The sequence below is a fragment of the Sinocyclocheilus anshuiensis genome, unplaced genomic scaffold, assembly GCF_001515605.1.
Source record: "Sinocyclocheilus anshuiensis isolate Anshui unplaced genomic scaffold, SAMN03320099.WGS_v1.1 scaffold152, whole genome shotgun sequence".
Taxonomy (NCBI): domain Eukaryota; kingdom Metazoa; phylum Chordata; class Actinopteri; order Cypriniformes; family Cyprinidae; genus Sinocyclocheilus; species Sinocyclocheilus anshuiensis.
Window position 1 is genome coordinate 239522 of NW_015555781.1, and position 16647 is coordinate 256168.

At 37.6% G+C, this 16647-nt stretch overlaps 1 protein-coding gene across 2 annotated transcripts in view; it reads right to left on the reverse strand.

Moving 5' to 3' along the window:
- LOC107674651 (ribonucleoprotein PTB-binding 1-like) overlaps nt 1-14821 on the reverse strand; it is a 29547-nt gene extending 14726 nt beyond the window's left edge. For both annotated transcript variants that reach the window (XM_016468691.1, XM_016468690.1), the window contains exons 1-6: nt 14427-14821; nt 11766-11832; nt 8775-9244; nt 2157-2348; nt 254-374; nt 44-138 (exon numbers count right to left, since the gene is read on the reverse strand). In XM_016468691.1, the coding sequence (XP_016324177.1) occupies nt 44-138; nt 254-374; nt 2157-2348; nt 8775-9244; nt 11766-11832; nt 14427-14750 (1269 nt within the window). In that variant the 5' untranslated portion in view covers nt 14751-14821. The remainder of the gene's footprint in view (nt 1-43; nt 139-253; nt 375-2156; nt 2349-8774; nt 9245-11765; nt 11833-14426) is intronic.
- Between the last annotated feature and the right edge of the window lie 1826 nt (nt 14822-16647).

Sequence of the window (16647 nt, forward strand, 5' to 3'; positions counted from 1 at the left end):
AGTGGCAGGAGATGAGGGGGGGAGGGAGGGATGGACCTGATACCTGTTGGACTTGGTTCTGGAGCAGCAGCTGCATGAGGGCAGCAGAGAGGGCAGGGTTAGCCAGCAGAGGTACAGTGGGTGCAGCTCCCAGCAGGCCTGCATATTGAGAGAAGAGTGACAAATCCACTGCCTGGATTAGAATAAAAACCTATCTTAAAAAAAAAAATAAAAAAAAAAAGGCCTACAGAAGAAAAACGATGAGCATAAGTACCTTGTTTATGCCCCGGGTTGAAAGACGCCAGCAGCATCTTCAGTGTGGCAGGGTTATTGAGGCCAGTTAGGATCTGCATGGCATTGGGTTCAGGAAGGAGACCTTTCCCTCTGTTCAAGGCCTGAAGAGGCAAAGGATGAAATTTATACAAAACTGAGTTACACTTTATTTTAAGGTGTCCTTGTTGCAGTGTAATTATACATTTAAGTACCAAGTAGTATTAATTATCTACATGCACTTACTCAGTATTTCCCATTCATTAACTAGACTGTGGCGGCCCGCTTAATCTGTCCCGCCACAGTTTCATAATAAACCGAATATATATTTATACTTATAACTAGTAAATAACAACAAGTTCTTTAACGTTGTGTTTCACACCATTGTTTTGGCAAGTATCGGTCAAATGAATTAAAACCGAAAGCGTAATATGACTTATCAAGTCTGTTTGCGCTGCTTGTTTCAAAGTGAAGCGCGCACATTGCGCACGCGATCGGCTCGTGATCCGGTGTTTTCCACGTCTCAGAGCGGCTCTGTTCACAGTGAATGCAGTGAACTCCGTTATTGAATGTGCTGTGAGTTTAGCACGTTTGGGAACGCAACGGCCACCAGTTATGCATAATTTGCACATTTGCATAATTTTCAACATTTTAATGGGCAAATGTTTACAGTATTTCATTAAATTAGTAATGTTTGTAAACCTGTTTTCACAGAAGCTGACGTTTTCCACCAAAATAAAAGTTCAACTGAAGTTTCCGCCAAAATAAAAGCTCAAGGGTTTATCTCTTGCAAGCATGGCCTAAAATTAACAGACGTGCACAGAGAAAATACTGTACAGGTACAGCAAGCTCACGGTTCAGAAGAAAAACAAATATTGGGGTTGGGGTTTATATGAATGCGTTTCTGAAGGGAACTGACTTCACAAAAGTTTCGATGGCATTTTTTCCCCCATTATCATTGCTGATCCATAACCACCACCTGCGGTTGGTTCTAATTTCAAATGGCTTTTTTATTAAATGTTTAGTTGTTGTAGTAGTAGCAACTGCCTAATGGCAAGGAAAAATATTTATGGCCGGTCAATTTTCTCAAGTCATTAGCCACTGGCAGATGTGAAAGTTAGTTTTAGGCCCTGCTTGCAAGTGTAGAAATGAGGACAAAAGTATTGCAATTTCCCTACTGTAGAGTAAGGTCCATTTAATTTTGATTTAAGTATCTACTTAGACATTACAAAACATAGGTTTTTTAATTTTGGTAATTTTTAAAACCCTTTTAAAAAGGCGTGACAATTTGCATATTGCAATACATTATCAATCACAAAGTCTTCAAAAAGGCCATGTCATTGAATATTGCCAGGAAATAAGCATTTCACATTTACATTGATGCAAATTAGTGTTGGGAGATACAGGTGCATCTCAATAAATTAGAATGTCGTGGAAAAGTTCATTTATTTCAGTAATTCAACTCAAATTGTGATAGTCATATTTTATTGTCAGCCTGTCCTGAGATCGCCGATACACGATATTATCATGCTAATTTATTTACTTATTACTTACCAGAAAGTGAACCAACTCCAGGGTACGGCTAAAAGCAGCCTAATGTTGGTGTACTCTAACTACACATTATATCTTTTTAGTCAAGTAGGCAGCATATGGATGTCATGCCATAAAATATTTGTAATATGACTGAATTTGTATTTAACAATTTAATAAAAACAATGTAAGTTATTAATGATAATGCTTAGCCTACATTTCCTCTGTTATTCAAACAGCAGCTACAGAAAACGAGCAAAGAACATTTCCAAAGAACATCATATATCTGATTGCATATAGTTTATGTAAAAACGTTTCAGAAAGAATCAACCCATTCGTGAAAGTTTTCCACAAAGTAGTGGAGTGTGGGGGTCTACCATGGTCTGGGCGGCGATGAGAGCAGCCAGCATGCTTCTTCCTGGTGGTCCTGGGGCACAGAAAGACACACGTATGTGAGTGCCACCCAAAGCTCTCCCATCCATCAGCCGCTGCACATCCTCAGCCATCTCAGGTGTTGAGAACTCCAGCACTGCAAACCGCCGAAAATTACAATCCTGACCCTGAGCAAGCTATGGAAAAAATAAAATAAATAAATCAGATTTTTCACAGATAAAATGAGCAGTATTAAGTTAGTCATGGAATACCGACCAGGCCATTCCCATGACGCAATTGACTTAAAAGGATAGTTCATGCTCCCCAAAATAAATTTTTATGTTGTTCCAAACATGTATGACTTAAATTTTTCTATGGAACAAATATTTTGACAAGCATTTTTTGTCCATATATTGGAAGTAAATGGGAACCAAGAATGTTGGTAACCAAACAGTTTTCAAAATATCTTTTATGTTTCACAGAAGAAAAAGTCATAGGTTTAGAATGGCATGAAGGCAAATAAATGACAGTTTACAAATTCGGGGAACTGACTAGCGGTCGACTGATATTGTTTTTTTTGACAGCCGATATCTTGGAAAGCAGGGTGGCCGTTATAATTGTATTTATTTTAATTAATATTTAAGAAATTTGAAATCATTTGAAAATGGATTAAAAATAAATTTGTAAAATAAACATACTTATACTTTAGATGACAAAGTATTTTCTAGGGATGCACCGATACCGGTATCGGGCCTGATACTGTGCTCTTGTACTCGTTAAAATGCCCCGATACCAAACGCCGATACCACACAGCATGTGATAAGCGCCATATTCAGACAAAGAAACACCGACAACAGAACAACAGACAGCAGAATTAAGGATGTATACGAAGTATATGTATGCAATGAATATAACGTTAAACATTCAGTATTAACACCTGTATAGATGATGTGCAAACTGATAAAAAATTTGGGACCAAAAATTATTTAGACTGAGTTTGGGAAAAAAACTGAAGTTCAGGTTTGCATAAAGCTGGATGACAGCATGCCCAGGAGACTACAGGCTGTCATTGAGGCTAAGGGCTGCCCGACTAAGTATTGATGGTTGTGTAAATACTGTCATACTAACAGCTGTCTGAATAATTTTTGGTTTATTGTAATCCATTACATACCTTTCTATCAAAGTTATCTGACATTATCAAGCTGAATTTGTTCTGACAGTTTAACTCTGAGTTCTTGTTATATTTTATTACCATTTTCTAAACTATAGCGAATAAACTGTGATAATGTGAGAAATGTTGAAGGTGTCTGAATAAATTTTGGTTTGACTATCTATTTGATAAATGAAGTTAACCAACTAACATTATACATACTCTTTTGGTTTCTGTACCCAATATTTTAAAAATGTACAAATGCAATAAAAATATTGGTATCGGTACTCGGTATCGGCAAGTACCAAAAATAAAAGTATCGGTATAGCGGCCAATACTGGAAAAAGTGGTATCGGTGCGTCCCTAGTATTTTCCACAAATAAATATTTAATACAAATATAATTAAAAAGGAAGTAAACCATAACCAACAGAGCACTCAGTATTCTGGGAAGTTTGTGTGCATTGGGAATAATCTTTTCTCAAATAAAGCCAAGGTAACACTCATTTTACATACAGCACACAGTGAAAACTACATGAATATGACAGTGAGCAAATGCATAAAGCGTAGCATAATTTGAAATCACAAATTTAATGTTTAAAGCATTCAATTTGCACGGACCGAAAGTCACGCAGAGAACACGCGATTATGCAGTTCACATGCACACTTCACAAGATCTCACAACTGGATTCGACTAAGTTTGCAAGGTTTGTGAAATAATTTTCATTAGCCATTGAAAGATTTGTTTAAATGATGTAAATGCGTATTTGCTGAATGCTGACAGCAAACGAGAAAGTATTATAAGGTTTAAAAAAATATTTTGTATACATTTTAATTCCTTTAACAGTTCTATCGGATTATTAGACAGAACTGTTAACGACGACAGCGAACAAGAGGGAGAATGTGAGCACTGTGTGCTCAGGCGCTGCCGCTGTCAGTGCAGTCAAAATAAAAATCTGACGCGCTGTCAAAATAAAAGTCCTGCCTCGAACGCATCGGCCGAACAGAAAAACTTAACGGTCGATGCCGATATTTGAAAAAAAAAAATAAATAAAAAAAAATAAAAAAAGCCAAATATCGGCCGACCACTAGAACTGACACTTTAAATGTCACATAAAACAGCTGTGATTAGGCTGCTATGAATAGAGATTTTTAAAAATGTTTTCCGAAGCATAAACTTCTAAAAAGGAGGAGAAAGCACCTTTAAACCACCGTTGACTTTTTTTATTAATTTTTTTTTGCAATTTCACAAACAAATATATAACTGCACTTTCTATTCCAAATAGGTTAAAACCCCAAAACATTTTCCCATTTAACACACACAACAAAAAAAAAACCCATCTAGTGCAAATCAAATATTCTGCTCAGAAACAATCATATGGCGCATAATGAATGCCACAAGTGGCATTAACCTCAAGTTAATTTAATGGGATAAAAGAAAAGGAGAAAATAAGGAGAGACGGGGGAGGGAAAAAAGCAGCACCAAGACAATCACAGTACCTTGCTGAAACGCATCATAACCACTGTGCCAAAACCGAAGCCCAGTATTATGTTAATCTACGCAGAACACATGCATACTTATACAAAGGAAGACAACCTTTCCTGACAGAGCCATTAAGATTAATGCAGCTCCTGAGCTTCTCTGCTTTGGGTGGAATTGTGTTCAACAAGCAAACACAATGAGTCACTAAGGCCTTGATTAGATATTCTTGGAAAAATTCATTAAACATTTGCCCATTACACACATGACATGACTGGAGCCTCATCCACATGAGGCCAATTCAATACCTGCCTAAAACCTATGGAAACTGAACTGGGAGCACAACTGATTTAATGAGAATTAACTTCCAAAGCCTGTGCTAATTCCATGGCAATGGGGAACATGACGAAAAGTGTCATTCCCAACAATGCCTTGCAGGCCACGGTGTACATGATCCACGATGAACACATGAAAAAGGCAGCAGCTCGCTCGTTCCAGAATGACCTGCTGACTGACAGCACCTGGCCCAGTCAGGTGGTGGTCACCATAGAAACCAATGCACTCTGCCATGGTGCACTCAGCACTGCCTCATGGAAAGCAGGTCAAAGGTTAAAGAGCTGAGCATAAAATGGAAGCATAAAAGGAAATTCAGCTTTATAGTTCAATAAATCTGACAAAGGGCTATACATGAAAACCAACAAATGCACAAAGCTGAAGACATGCCACTTTGTCATGTTAACAAGTACTTTGAAAAATCAGTGAAATGCAAACGTTTAGGAGAAAGTTCAGGCTTTTCCTTTTCATACAATGAAGGTGAACAGGGATAGGGGTCATCAAGTACCAAAAAGGACAAACACGCTTTTTAAGCGCCATAAAGTGAGCTTAATTGACTAAAGACTCAATTCTCGCAAAGTATCGATAACTATAACTACAAAGTTTTAATAATCGTTCTAATTCTGAAAAAAGAAAAGTGCACAACGCAACTATAAAGATTACAACACAGAGGAACAATATTTTTATATGGGCACAATATGGGTAAATGTTTCCCAACAAAAGGAACAATATGGGCAAATGCTTAATTTTTCACTCTCATAACAGTTTATTTTATTCCAGCTGATGAAAACAATGACAGCCAATCAGAATCAACCTAACTTTAAAGAGCTCAAATATTTAATGCAAAATGCAAATGACAAATCATAACATTATAAACAGAATGATAAGATCTGTTAGCGTGGACGCTAATATAGTTATCGTTCTTAGCATGAGCGGGCCTTTATTAAATTGAAGCTAATGAAAATGATGTTGTAAGAGAATTGCAATCTGTTCGGCATGTTTTACTGCACTGTACTGGTGTGTTTTTTAAGCTATACGACAACTTTGGGTAAAGAACTGACTGAAAAGTCAAACGGTTTTGGAAAGGCATGAGGGTGCGTGTAAGTGACTAATTTTTGGTTGAATGATTCCATTAAGGTATATTTTAACACTGGGAGGGGTGGTTCAGCATTAGGACATTAACATTATTTTCGACAGAACACAGCTGCAACTTTAAGACTCATTATGGCGCTCATCAGCCGGAGTGGATAAATGTCAGTCATCCAGTGGATAAACCTCAGTAGAGCAGCTGAAGTATAACAGCTTTTATCAACAGCACTGCAGTAAGAGTGGAAATTCAGAAGCTTGACTGGAGTGAAGTGGGGGAAAACCAGTTGCTACATCAAAAACTGGGGATTTCTAGCTATTTTTTTTTGCCATTTTTATTATCTGTCATGCAAATATATGATCACTTAGAAAAGTAATAGTGCACGTCACCTCAACCAAACCTTTTTTTTTTTTTTTGCTCCGTTCACGAAATGCTAGCGATAGATCCTACCTTCTGGTTCAGCAGTCATATTAGCTCAATATTTCTGCCAGTTTTTCATTAGCTGTATACACAAGCACCCTAGATTTCATCATCAGAATATTGCACAAGGCAGATAATGTTCCACCAGATAATTAGGTAAATAAGCGTTACGGAGCATTTGAAGAGACAGTCACAATGGTTGCAAATTAAACTTCAAATTAAAACTCCAGCACTGGAGAAACAATTAAGTTGCATGTCTATTACAAAATCTTGCCATCTGCCTCAGAGTACATACAAATGACATGAAATCAAAATTGACCCCATTTACTTCCTTAATATCAATGTCTTATTGTACACAAGTCACATAAGAAGAAAATTATGCCCCTAGAAAACCAATTTGTTCTGTGGACAAAAAGGACCAGGAAAAAAAACAACATCAATACGTATCAAATTCTATTTATCTGGCAAAGAACATCACCTCTACCCTTTATAATTTCCTACTGAAAAGAGTTTCACTTGAAATTAAAATCACATTAATTAATAAATCACATTTTAATTAGATGGATTGTGAATGTGGTTTCAGGTTATTTTTAGCCATATTTTAAAGCTGGAATGAAACAGAAACTGTGATCGTCTTTTCTTCCCTATTGTGACAAATCTGAATGAAACTTTTTATTTGACAAAAGTGACAGTGATGAGCGCTGCGTTTTACTCGAAGTTGAACATTCTTCAACTCTCGGCGCAGAGAGAAAAAAAAAGCCCAGTGCGCAACGCTCGTCACGCTCCTGGCGCTAGGGCTGCACAATTAATCGAATTTCTAATCACGATTACAATTACGGATGTCACAACTATGTAATCGTTCAAAGCTCCAATTAATCGTTCAAAGTCCACTTATGTTATTCTGTGTGCTTAAGATGTGTTTTTTCTTTCTACAAGTTATCTTAAGGGTTTTTCCGTTGTTTTAATATGACATTAATACCATGCATATTTTAACTTTTTTTATTTAAAGAAGAAACCAATCCAATGAATAGATGCCATTTGAGGCTTAATACTATAGAAAAGCAATAAAGGTTTTTCAGTTTGAGTGTTTTCAGCTTGTTTATTTTCATCTAAAAATATGGCATGCGGTTGCTTCAAGCAATGATATAACATTCAATGCAAATTGTGATAATCGTAATTAATAATCGCAATTACAATTTCTAGGGAATAATCGACAATTATGATTTTTGTCATAATCGTGCAGCCCTACCTGGCGCTTTAAAAAACACGGTGCTCCCATTGAAAGAAAAATAAAAAATAAAATAACAACATTGCACTGAGAATTTTTTTTGCTAGTTTAATTTCCCATTCAGGGAAATTAGATATTGATCTAGGGGTCATTAATAAGGAAGCAAAGACTACAAATGTTTTATTTCCTTTTTTTTTTTTTATATATAAAGTTGAACTTGTTAGCTTTAAACTGCATTCTAAGAAAAACGGCAATCACGTGCAAGACGCCAAAAAGATGTGAGATGCGAGTGCAATGGGCAAACATGTTTATCTAATAGGGCTGGGACAATAAATCGATACATCGCAATTCGTGGATCGATTCTGAGATTTTCAGAATGCATCGTGATTCTCTCTCAAATCGATTCTGAGCTTAGTTTTTAACAGCAGATGGTGCTCTAGGCTAGTTTTTAACCGCACACTCAAAAGAAGAGCGCTTGTGCATTCGGCTGAGTAATGTAAGTGTTTAAATGTACTTGCACATCAGCTTTTATGCTTTTATGATGCAAGATTAATATAAACACAGCCCACTGTGAACATCCTTGTAATTCGCTTCAACCTTTTCGAACTTTATGAATTATTACTTTAGGTTCAAATGGTGCGTGTGTAAGGAACTGGAAGCAAGCAGAATACGGCTATTTCTAAAGCATGCAGTGCCATCAGCTGTTAAAAACTAGGCACAGAATCGATTCAAGAGAATCGCGGTGCCTTCGGAAAATCTCAGAATCGATGCAGAATCATTTCTCGATTCGTGATGCATCGATTTATTATCCCAGCCCTACTATTTAATGCAGGTTTACACAGAAAAACAATGAAAACACATTCTGCATGAACAAACCCTTACTTCCACACTTGACTCTTGTCAGGTGGGTCAAGCCCTCGTACCAACCTGGCAGAATATGGGAGCGTGTGTGTCAATCAGCACACTGCGGAGATCCTGAGCGGTGAGGATGTTTTGAGGTAGTCGGTCCACACAGAGGCAGCGCGAGTGTAGCATGGCAAACGTAAGCGAGCCAACCTCTGTCCAGTGTACGTACAGCATTCGTGACCCAAGCTGCTTCCCCAGCAGCTCTGACTTTGCCCTGGCTGCAGAGTCCTTCTTCATGTACTCCACAAAACCATAGCCCTTCGAGTGGCCCATGGTGGCACTGTGCACCAGGAAGCAGCGCTCAATGTTTCCGAAGGGCCGGACGAGCTCCTCAAACTGTTGCTGGGTGAAAGCCCTGGGAAGGTTGGCGATGCACAGCAGAGCATCCGTCGGCTGCAGCTGCACAGAGATCTCACGGTCACGGAGAACATATTGGTGAAATTCCTTAATCGCAAACTGGGCCTGCTCACCATTCAGTAGCGTCACAAAGGCTTGAGTGGGAAAAACAGAAAAAAATTAGTAACAGTCACCATAAAGACATAAGGGAAAAAAGAATCTTGCAATTAGGGATGGAACGATTACCGGTTTCACGATAAAATGCCCTGACGGTTAGTATTATCGTTTAAAATTTAATCATCATCAAAACCGTATTTGATTATCGCGATTTTGAAAACTCGCGGTAAATCCTGTCCAGCCAGCATCAGTCTGCTCCTGCTCAGAAGCAGCATGCAATGTTTTTTTTGCACGAGATGAAATGGCGGAAGGCAATGACAGCGCTCGGGAGATTTTTCAGCCATCTAAGAGGACCAAATCGGTGGTCTGGTCGTATTTTGGCTTTTACAAGAGTCCTGAAGGCAATTTAATCGAGGACGGTCACCCTGTCTGACGATCTTGCAAGAAGAAAGTCACTGCAAAAGGGGGAAACGCATCAAATTTGCTCAGTCATCTTTGTGACCACCACCCACTGTTATATAGCGAATGCAAGGTAACTTTTACCTCAATACCAAAACTAACTGGGCAAATAATTGGACAAAAAATATTGATTAGAGATTAAATATTTCGTTATCTCACTTGTAATTAACTAAGCTTCCGCGGAGAAAAGTTCTCAGCAAGTGGCTTTGAGCCAAGACGAACGAACGTTCAAACTATAAGGTTGACATTTAAGGGATAATGTATTGTATATTCATAGTTAACTTATTACACTGATTTTTTTTGTTTACCTATAATAATATATAAATACGGGGACATGAAATATTCAATTGAGATTAATGTTTTAAAATCCTATCTGTTTATAAATCCATTATGAACAGTGTACAAAACAATCGTCAGGACAATATGATCACTACAGCAAAATTATAGTAGTATTAATACTAAATTCCTCTGATTTCATTTTCAATACAATCAAAAACTGAGACGCAAGACGGCAAGCTGCATTTGAATGAAACGAGAGAGCCGCGTCCACACCTCTGCGGTAATACAAGAGACATGGGGTGAATTCCAAACAGAAGTGAGCCTCCCTATGCCCTACTCCCTTCGAAGGGCAGAGCCCTTGAAGTGTGTTATATAAAACTTATTGAAATGTTTTCAGTGTGTCTATCAGTTCTTTTTGAACATTTTCATCTAATTATAACAAAACCGTGATAATACTGATAACGTTGGTCACTATAATAGTGATATGAAATTTTCATACCGTTACATCCCTACTTGCAATATACTAATATTCACTAATTTGTGGTTGGTAAGTAGCATTTTATGCTCACCAAGGATGCATTTATTTGATCAAAAATATATTAGCATTTTGAAATTGTTAATTTTAACAAACATATTTATTCTATTGTAATATATTTTAAACTTTTAAGTTATGCCTGTGATTTCAAAGCTGAAATTTTCAACATTATTCTAGTCTTCAGTGTCACGTGATCCTTCAGAAATCAGTTTAATATGCTGATTTGTTGCTCAAGAAACATTATCAATATTGAAAACAGTTGTACTGCTTAATATTTTTTTGTGGAAACAGATATATTTTTCAGGATTCTTTTATTTAATAAAAGTTCAAAGGAATAACATTTATTTGAAATTGAAATCTCTTGAAACATTTTAAATGGCATGCCATTTGATCAATTTGATGCATCCTTGCTGAATAGAAGTATTTAAAAAATAAATCTTACATTTCTTAAAAAAAAAAAAAAAAAAGGCACAAAGCTAAAACCAAAAATAAACAGCACACCTAAGGCTACGTCCACACGAAGCCAAAGCTTTCCCTATCCAATCTTTTTTTCCCCCTCGTCTCAAGAAATATCTGCATCCACACGAAACCACAAAACCGACACAAAACCATGTAGTATACATGCCAGACCAGTATGTGGCGCTGTAATTCTGCAACAGAGATACACTAAAAACGGAGAAGACTTGGACTATGCGCATAAACCTTGCGCGCGGTATACAAACGAACATGGAACAATACATTTATTAATCTGTGTTAATGTTACTTAATAAAGAGACAATCGTGACGTGACGTAGCAGTGTCTGACTAGGGGCGAGACGTGGGATGGTGACGTCATCGTTTCAGAAAATATACGGATTTGCTGTCCACATGAAAACGCAAGGGCGGCGTTTTCAGATTTATCCACTCTGGGACCCGGTTTAAAAAAAATATCAGTTTCACTCTCCCAAAACGCCGGATCCGTGAGGACGAAACGCCTATACGATACAAAACTTATGTGTATACAGCTAAACGCGTGTGGACGGGGCCTAAGACTAAATTAATCAGTAGAAAAAAACATAGAAATTAAATAAATGTTTGCACAAAGGCAGTATGTTTAGTGGTTTAATATGTATGGCTCAAGTTCACACACAAAGAGGTTGAGGAATATCAACACAATGTTACTTTGAAAACGCTCCAATTATCCGAGTTGCGGATGCTAAATAAAAGACTTAATTGGCTCAGGATGATGTAAAACGTTGCCAATATCTCCATTCCAAAAAAATGTGATAATGATGATTCATACACACCTGTCCCTTTGTATTTGTCCACAAAGCAGTACTTCAAATCATAGCTGCTTAACAGCTCGTGCACCTCCTAAAGAAAAACACAACAGGGAAAAAAAAAAAACTCAAACAGGATGATTTTAATTAATTTTATGATTTTATCCTCCATTTTGCATGAACAATGAAGTCATTCAATAGATTCAAAACAGCTTAAACGGCTCAGCTATCATCTCTGTCTTGTCATACTCTCACCTTCTATTCCCACAACTCTCATTTTAAAGTGTCACAAATTAAATGATCTTTCAGTGGCTATGATTGAGTGATTAATAAAATTATTTTGACGGCAACAAGGGAAAAAAAAAAAAACCTCCACCTTTGCTTCCAGGCTTCCTACATGTTACCATAACATGAACCAGCACTTTCTTTTAGTGTCAGTGAAAGCAAAACGTTTTGTTTCAGCGCCTTCTGTCCTTTGTCATCCTCACTGCTCCCATTCCAATCTGGAACAATACTAGGGTCGCTCACACACAAACACCCCAGTTTTCCCCATGAATCAAGCATTTTCCTAAGAGAACCTCATCCACAAACAACACGAACCACCCGACCCATATGAACATTGCTCATTTCCACAATATAACAGTTTGAGAACTTGGATGACCACCAGACAATGTGATTTACAAGGGAGCAGCTAGAAACATCTAGCATAAACAGTTTAATATATTGCCCATCTTAAGAAATCCAGTTAATCATCTGGTAATATTACTTAGCACTATAACATGGGAATAGCTACGAGTAACAAACTGAATACATACTAAACATTATAAACATTGACCAATTATTAAATGACAAATAAAATAGGCAACTGTTAATAGTGAAGTGCTACCAGTCACAAATGACTAGTGTCTCATAAATAGGTACTAGTATTTAATGAAAAGCACTAGGTAAGCTGACTAGCAACCTATGAATAGTTACGAGTAAAAACAGCACCAGCCTGGACTGGAATGAAATTGTGATCAAAATGAATAGTTGAGGTCTGAACCACAGATCCCCTTTGAAACTAGAAAAGAAAATGTGTAACTTTTTTTTTAACAGCATGCCAGCTTCTTCAGCCATTTTCATTGTGAAAACTATACTCGAGTTGCTGATTTACAATAGAAATTAAGACCAGTTTATCATTTTAAAACAATTTGGATGAACTTGATTCAAACTTTTCATGAGTATCAACAATAAAAAAAAAAATTCTAGAAGAAACAATACAATCCAATAAAACATTTGACAGACAATGAGCTCTGAAATGATGTACATATGGGAAGGATTTCATTTGTAGTTTGTTACAAGTAGCAATGAAATAGTAACTAGTAACTGTTGGGATAGTGACTAGTAACAAAGGAAAAAAATACTAGTATGTAAATGAGCAATAGTAATTAATTGAGCATGTACTATTCCTGAATGTAGCAGCTCTAGTAGTATCTAACGAATAAGCATTAGTGAAATTAAATACACCAGTCACTAGTGAATTACTTACTATTAATAGTTAAAAAAGCAGATACAAAAATGTTATAGTAATTGGTTTTACAGAATAAGTGCATGCCATACTCTGGTTAACAGGTAGATAAACATTCGTGACAAACAACTTATTGGAAATGGGCAACATTTTCAGATGCAAGCGTCAAACTTTTGGGAGGATTTCGATACTTGCGTCGCCTAACGTAATTAAAAATAGTGAAATTAAGCAGCGAATATATAACACTAATTTGTAACTTCACCAAGCTGTGATTTGGCACATTTGGCAGGATAAGCATCCGGGGATTCAGCTCGATTAATGAACGGTCAAACGGCCCGCATCCTTTCAATTCAACTAATGCCGAGTTCACACTGCACGATTTTAGCCCGATTTTTCACTCGCCGACAGGTTTTGCGACATACAGAAACAAGCACAAACATTTGCTTGACCAGCCACAACATCAGCATAACAGTTACTGCAAAATTATTTACCTCCAACTCTCTTTGCAGAACACCCAATCCCTGTTCCCTGCATCTCCATCCTGCATAATCTGTTTTTCTTTTTCTCCTTGTAGCTGGAAATCAGCTCACAATTTGCGGGCTATATATATATATATATATAAAATAATTACAGTCTTGCTCGCGAGAACTCCGGTCTGACGCACGCGGGTTCTCGCGTTATTTCCTTATCACTTCTCGCGTATGTTTTGTTGTGAAACGTAGTTTGCGGACCAGACAGAGCTGTCGGCGATTCTTCCTATTGTGAAGTCATGCAGTGTGAAACCCCCTGTCGCCGATACATCGTGCAATGTGAACACAGCAGCAACTGAATGCGACCCCAGATAGTCACGCAGTGTGAAAACAACGGCGATCCAACGAGTTTGAAAATCGTGCAGTGTGAACTCGGCATAACGTTACACAACTCACATCGGACTCAATCCCGTGACCGCGGCTCTTTAATGGCTGCGATGACACGAGGCTCGGTGTGGTCAAAACATTGATCATTCACCTTCAGATTGTCAGAGCAGATTCAATTACCGACACCACAACACTGTAAAACCCCAGAGTATTAACTACCGAGTCTGCGATCACTGAAATCTGTAAGTGTGACTCGATCAAGCTGCCCATCTGTATTTGGGATGCTCGACCAAAGATCATCAATTGTTTGATTGATGCACAAACCTGATTGCTGATATCGGCTGGGAGGTTCTTGATAATAATTTTTCGCCGATTATAAAACTCTCTTCTCGTTCTTTCCAAACGACTAGCAATCTCTTCTGGACTAAGGGCCGTCAATTCATCATCGAGCCGTCGCGGACAGTCGCTGCCCGCCGGTGGACCCTCATCGCCGGTGTCCGCATCGACTTGTTTGCCCGTTTCAAACCCCCAGTTTTCGAGTTCGGCTGCTTGATCGTAACTTTTATAGAGTGGATTCGGGGCAAAATTGGCACCAGTGAAGGATTTCTCGTCTCTGGCAGCTGAGCTAACGGATACCGCGGTCGCCATGTCTCCGTGTGGTAGTTTGTGTGCTCACATCGCACGTTTGCTTTGGCCAGTTTAAACAATACACACATGCGAGGAACTTGCTCGCTGATTGGTCGAGGGGAAATGCATTTTTCTTTCAGGCTTGAGGGGCGGGGCTAACGAGTCGCGTCTCAAATTTGAACTCAAGGCAGGGGGGTTGCCAGATACCATCGAAATATAAAGTATTTACATAAGAATAACTTTTTCCTTGTTTTTATGCACTCTGTTGTTTCTTATTTTACTGTTTGCATATTAAAAAAAAGAAAAAGTAAAATACCTGATAACATGTTGTTCAGTGAACAGATTGCCAGATATCACTTTGTCCTAACCATTTAGTTTACAATATAAACATCCTTGCTCTGGACTGTTGTAGAGAGTTTGTTTTATCTTAATACCTTGATGTATATATAGCTAATTATTTCTCAGTCCTCTAGTTTTAAAGGCAAATGGGGACTGGTTGCCAGATCAACATAAAAGCAGTCAGTGGGCCTCATAGGTACTAACATAAAGGGTTCACAATGGTTTTGTTGTGAAAATGTTACGTTCTGTTCTTTAAAAATAGTTTTGTCGAGCTGGCCCAAGGTTCCAGGTCGTGCATGTGTGTGCCATCAAAGTTGTGATGAAATGGAAGTAGCGACAGATTTTTTATTCTGTATTGACACATCTGAAGGTATTAGATTGAGAAAAAAATAATAATGTAGTTTGGGAACTGATTGGGATTTGAGCTTGCAGTTGATTGTGGAGGGGAAATGTTTTAGCAAACCAAATAATTGAACAAGTCCAGCATACGTCACCAGACAGAAGTCTGTCATTTCGCTGGAAGATCAAGCTATATTTTGATTACAGGGTCAAAACATGGATGAATTCCTCACCTTAAGATCAATAACATAAATTTACAAAATTGACGGTGATTTTTCATTTCATGCTGACTTTGACTATTTCTGAATGAATAAAAATCCACAAGGATACACTTGTAAATAATAAAATGCCTCTCAAAAGATAGTATCTTGGTATACACTCTGAATAATTTCATTTATTAAAAGAGTATTTATAGATACATTCAGTGGGACATTAAGACTATAGCATTTCACATAAACCTAGGAAGAATTGCACATTTTTCAAAAAGACAAAATATAAATAAAAAAGAAAAACATTCAAAGCGGCATTTGTATCATACTGTAAACATCTAAATTCATATTCTTAAGGCCTTCAAAATAACAGTCTGTCACAGTCTTTGCTTTCTCCCAATATATATATATATATATATATATATATATACAGTATGTATAACAGCAGGACTGGGGAAAGAGGAAGTAAGCTCGAAAGCAACTAAACACACCTGACCATATTTACACAATAATATGTTACATTGGGAATGAAATAAAGAATGAATAATGTCCACAACCATGCATTCTTTGGTTATTATGGTTTTAACAGCAAGACACTTGACTTAAAGCAACTGTATGTAGTTTTGTGTATTTTTGCGACTTTAAAGCCCCCTACAGTTAATTGAGGAAATCACTGTAGTTTTTACAGTGGATCGCTGTACACGTGCATTCGTTGCTGCCGTAAAGCATTTCACCCCTTTGGAGGGATTTTGTACCCGCTCACCAAACTTACATACTCCCAGAACAGACATTTGTGGTGGAGTGTGGGAAAGAAACCGAAGCCAGTCACCTTAGAACTCAGTGTAGCACCAGAATGATTTTGAAACTGATATTTCAAGGTAAAAACTTTCATTCGGTTGCTTTAAAGAGCACTTAAGGTCACAGTTACCTTTTTTCCACTGACAGAAGAACTGTGCTGATGCTGGAGCTGGTGGCTATAGAGTAACAGTAAGTTGAGTTATTGTTCACCTCTTAAGTGACTGAAAGCGGCG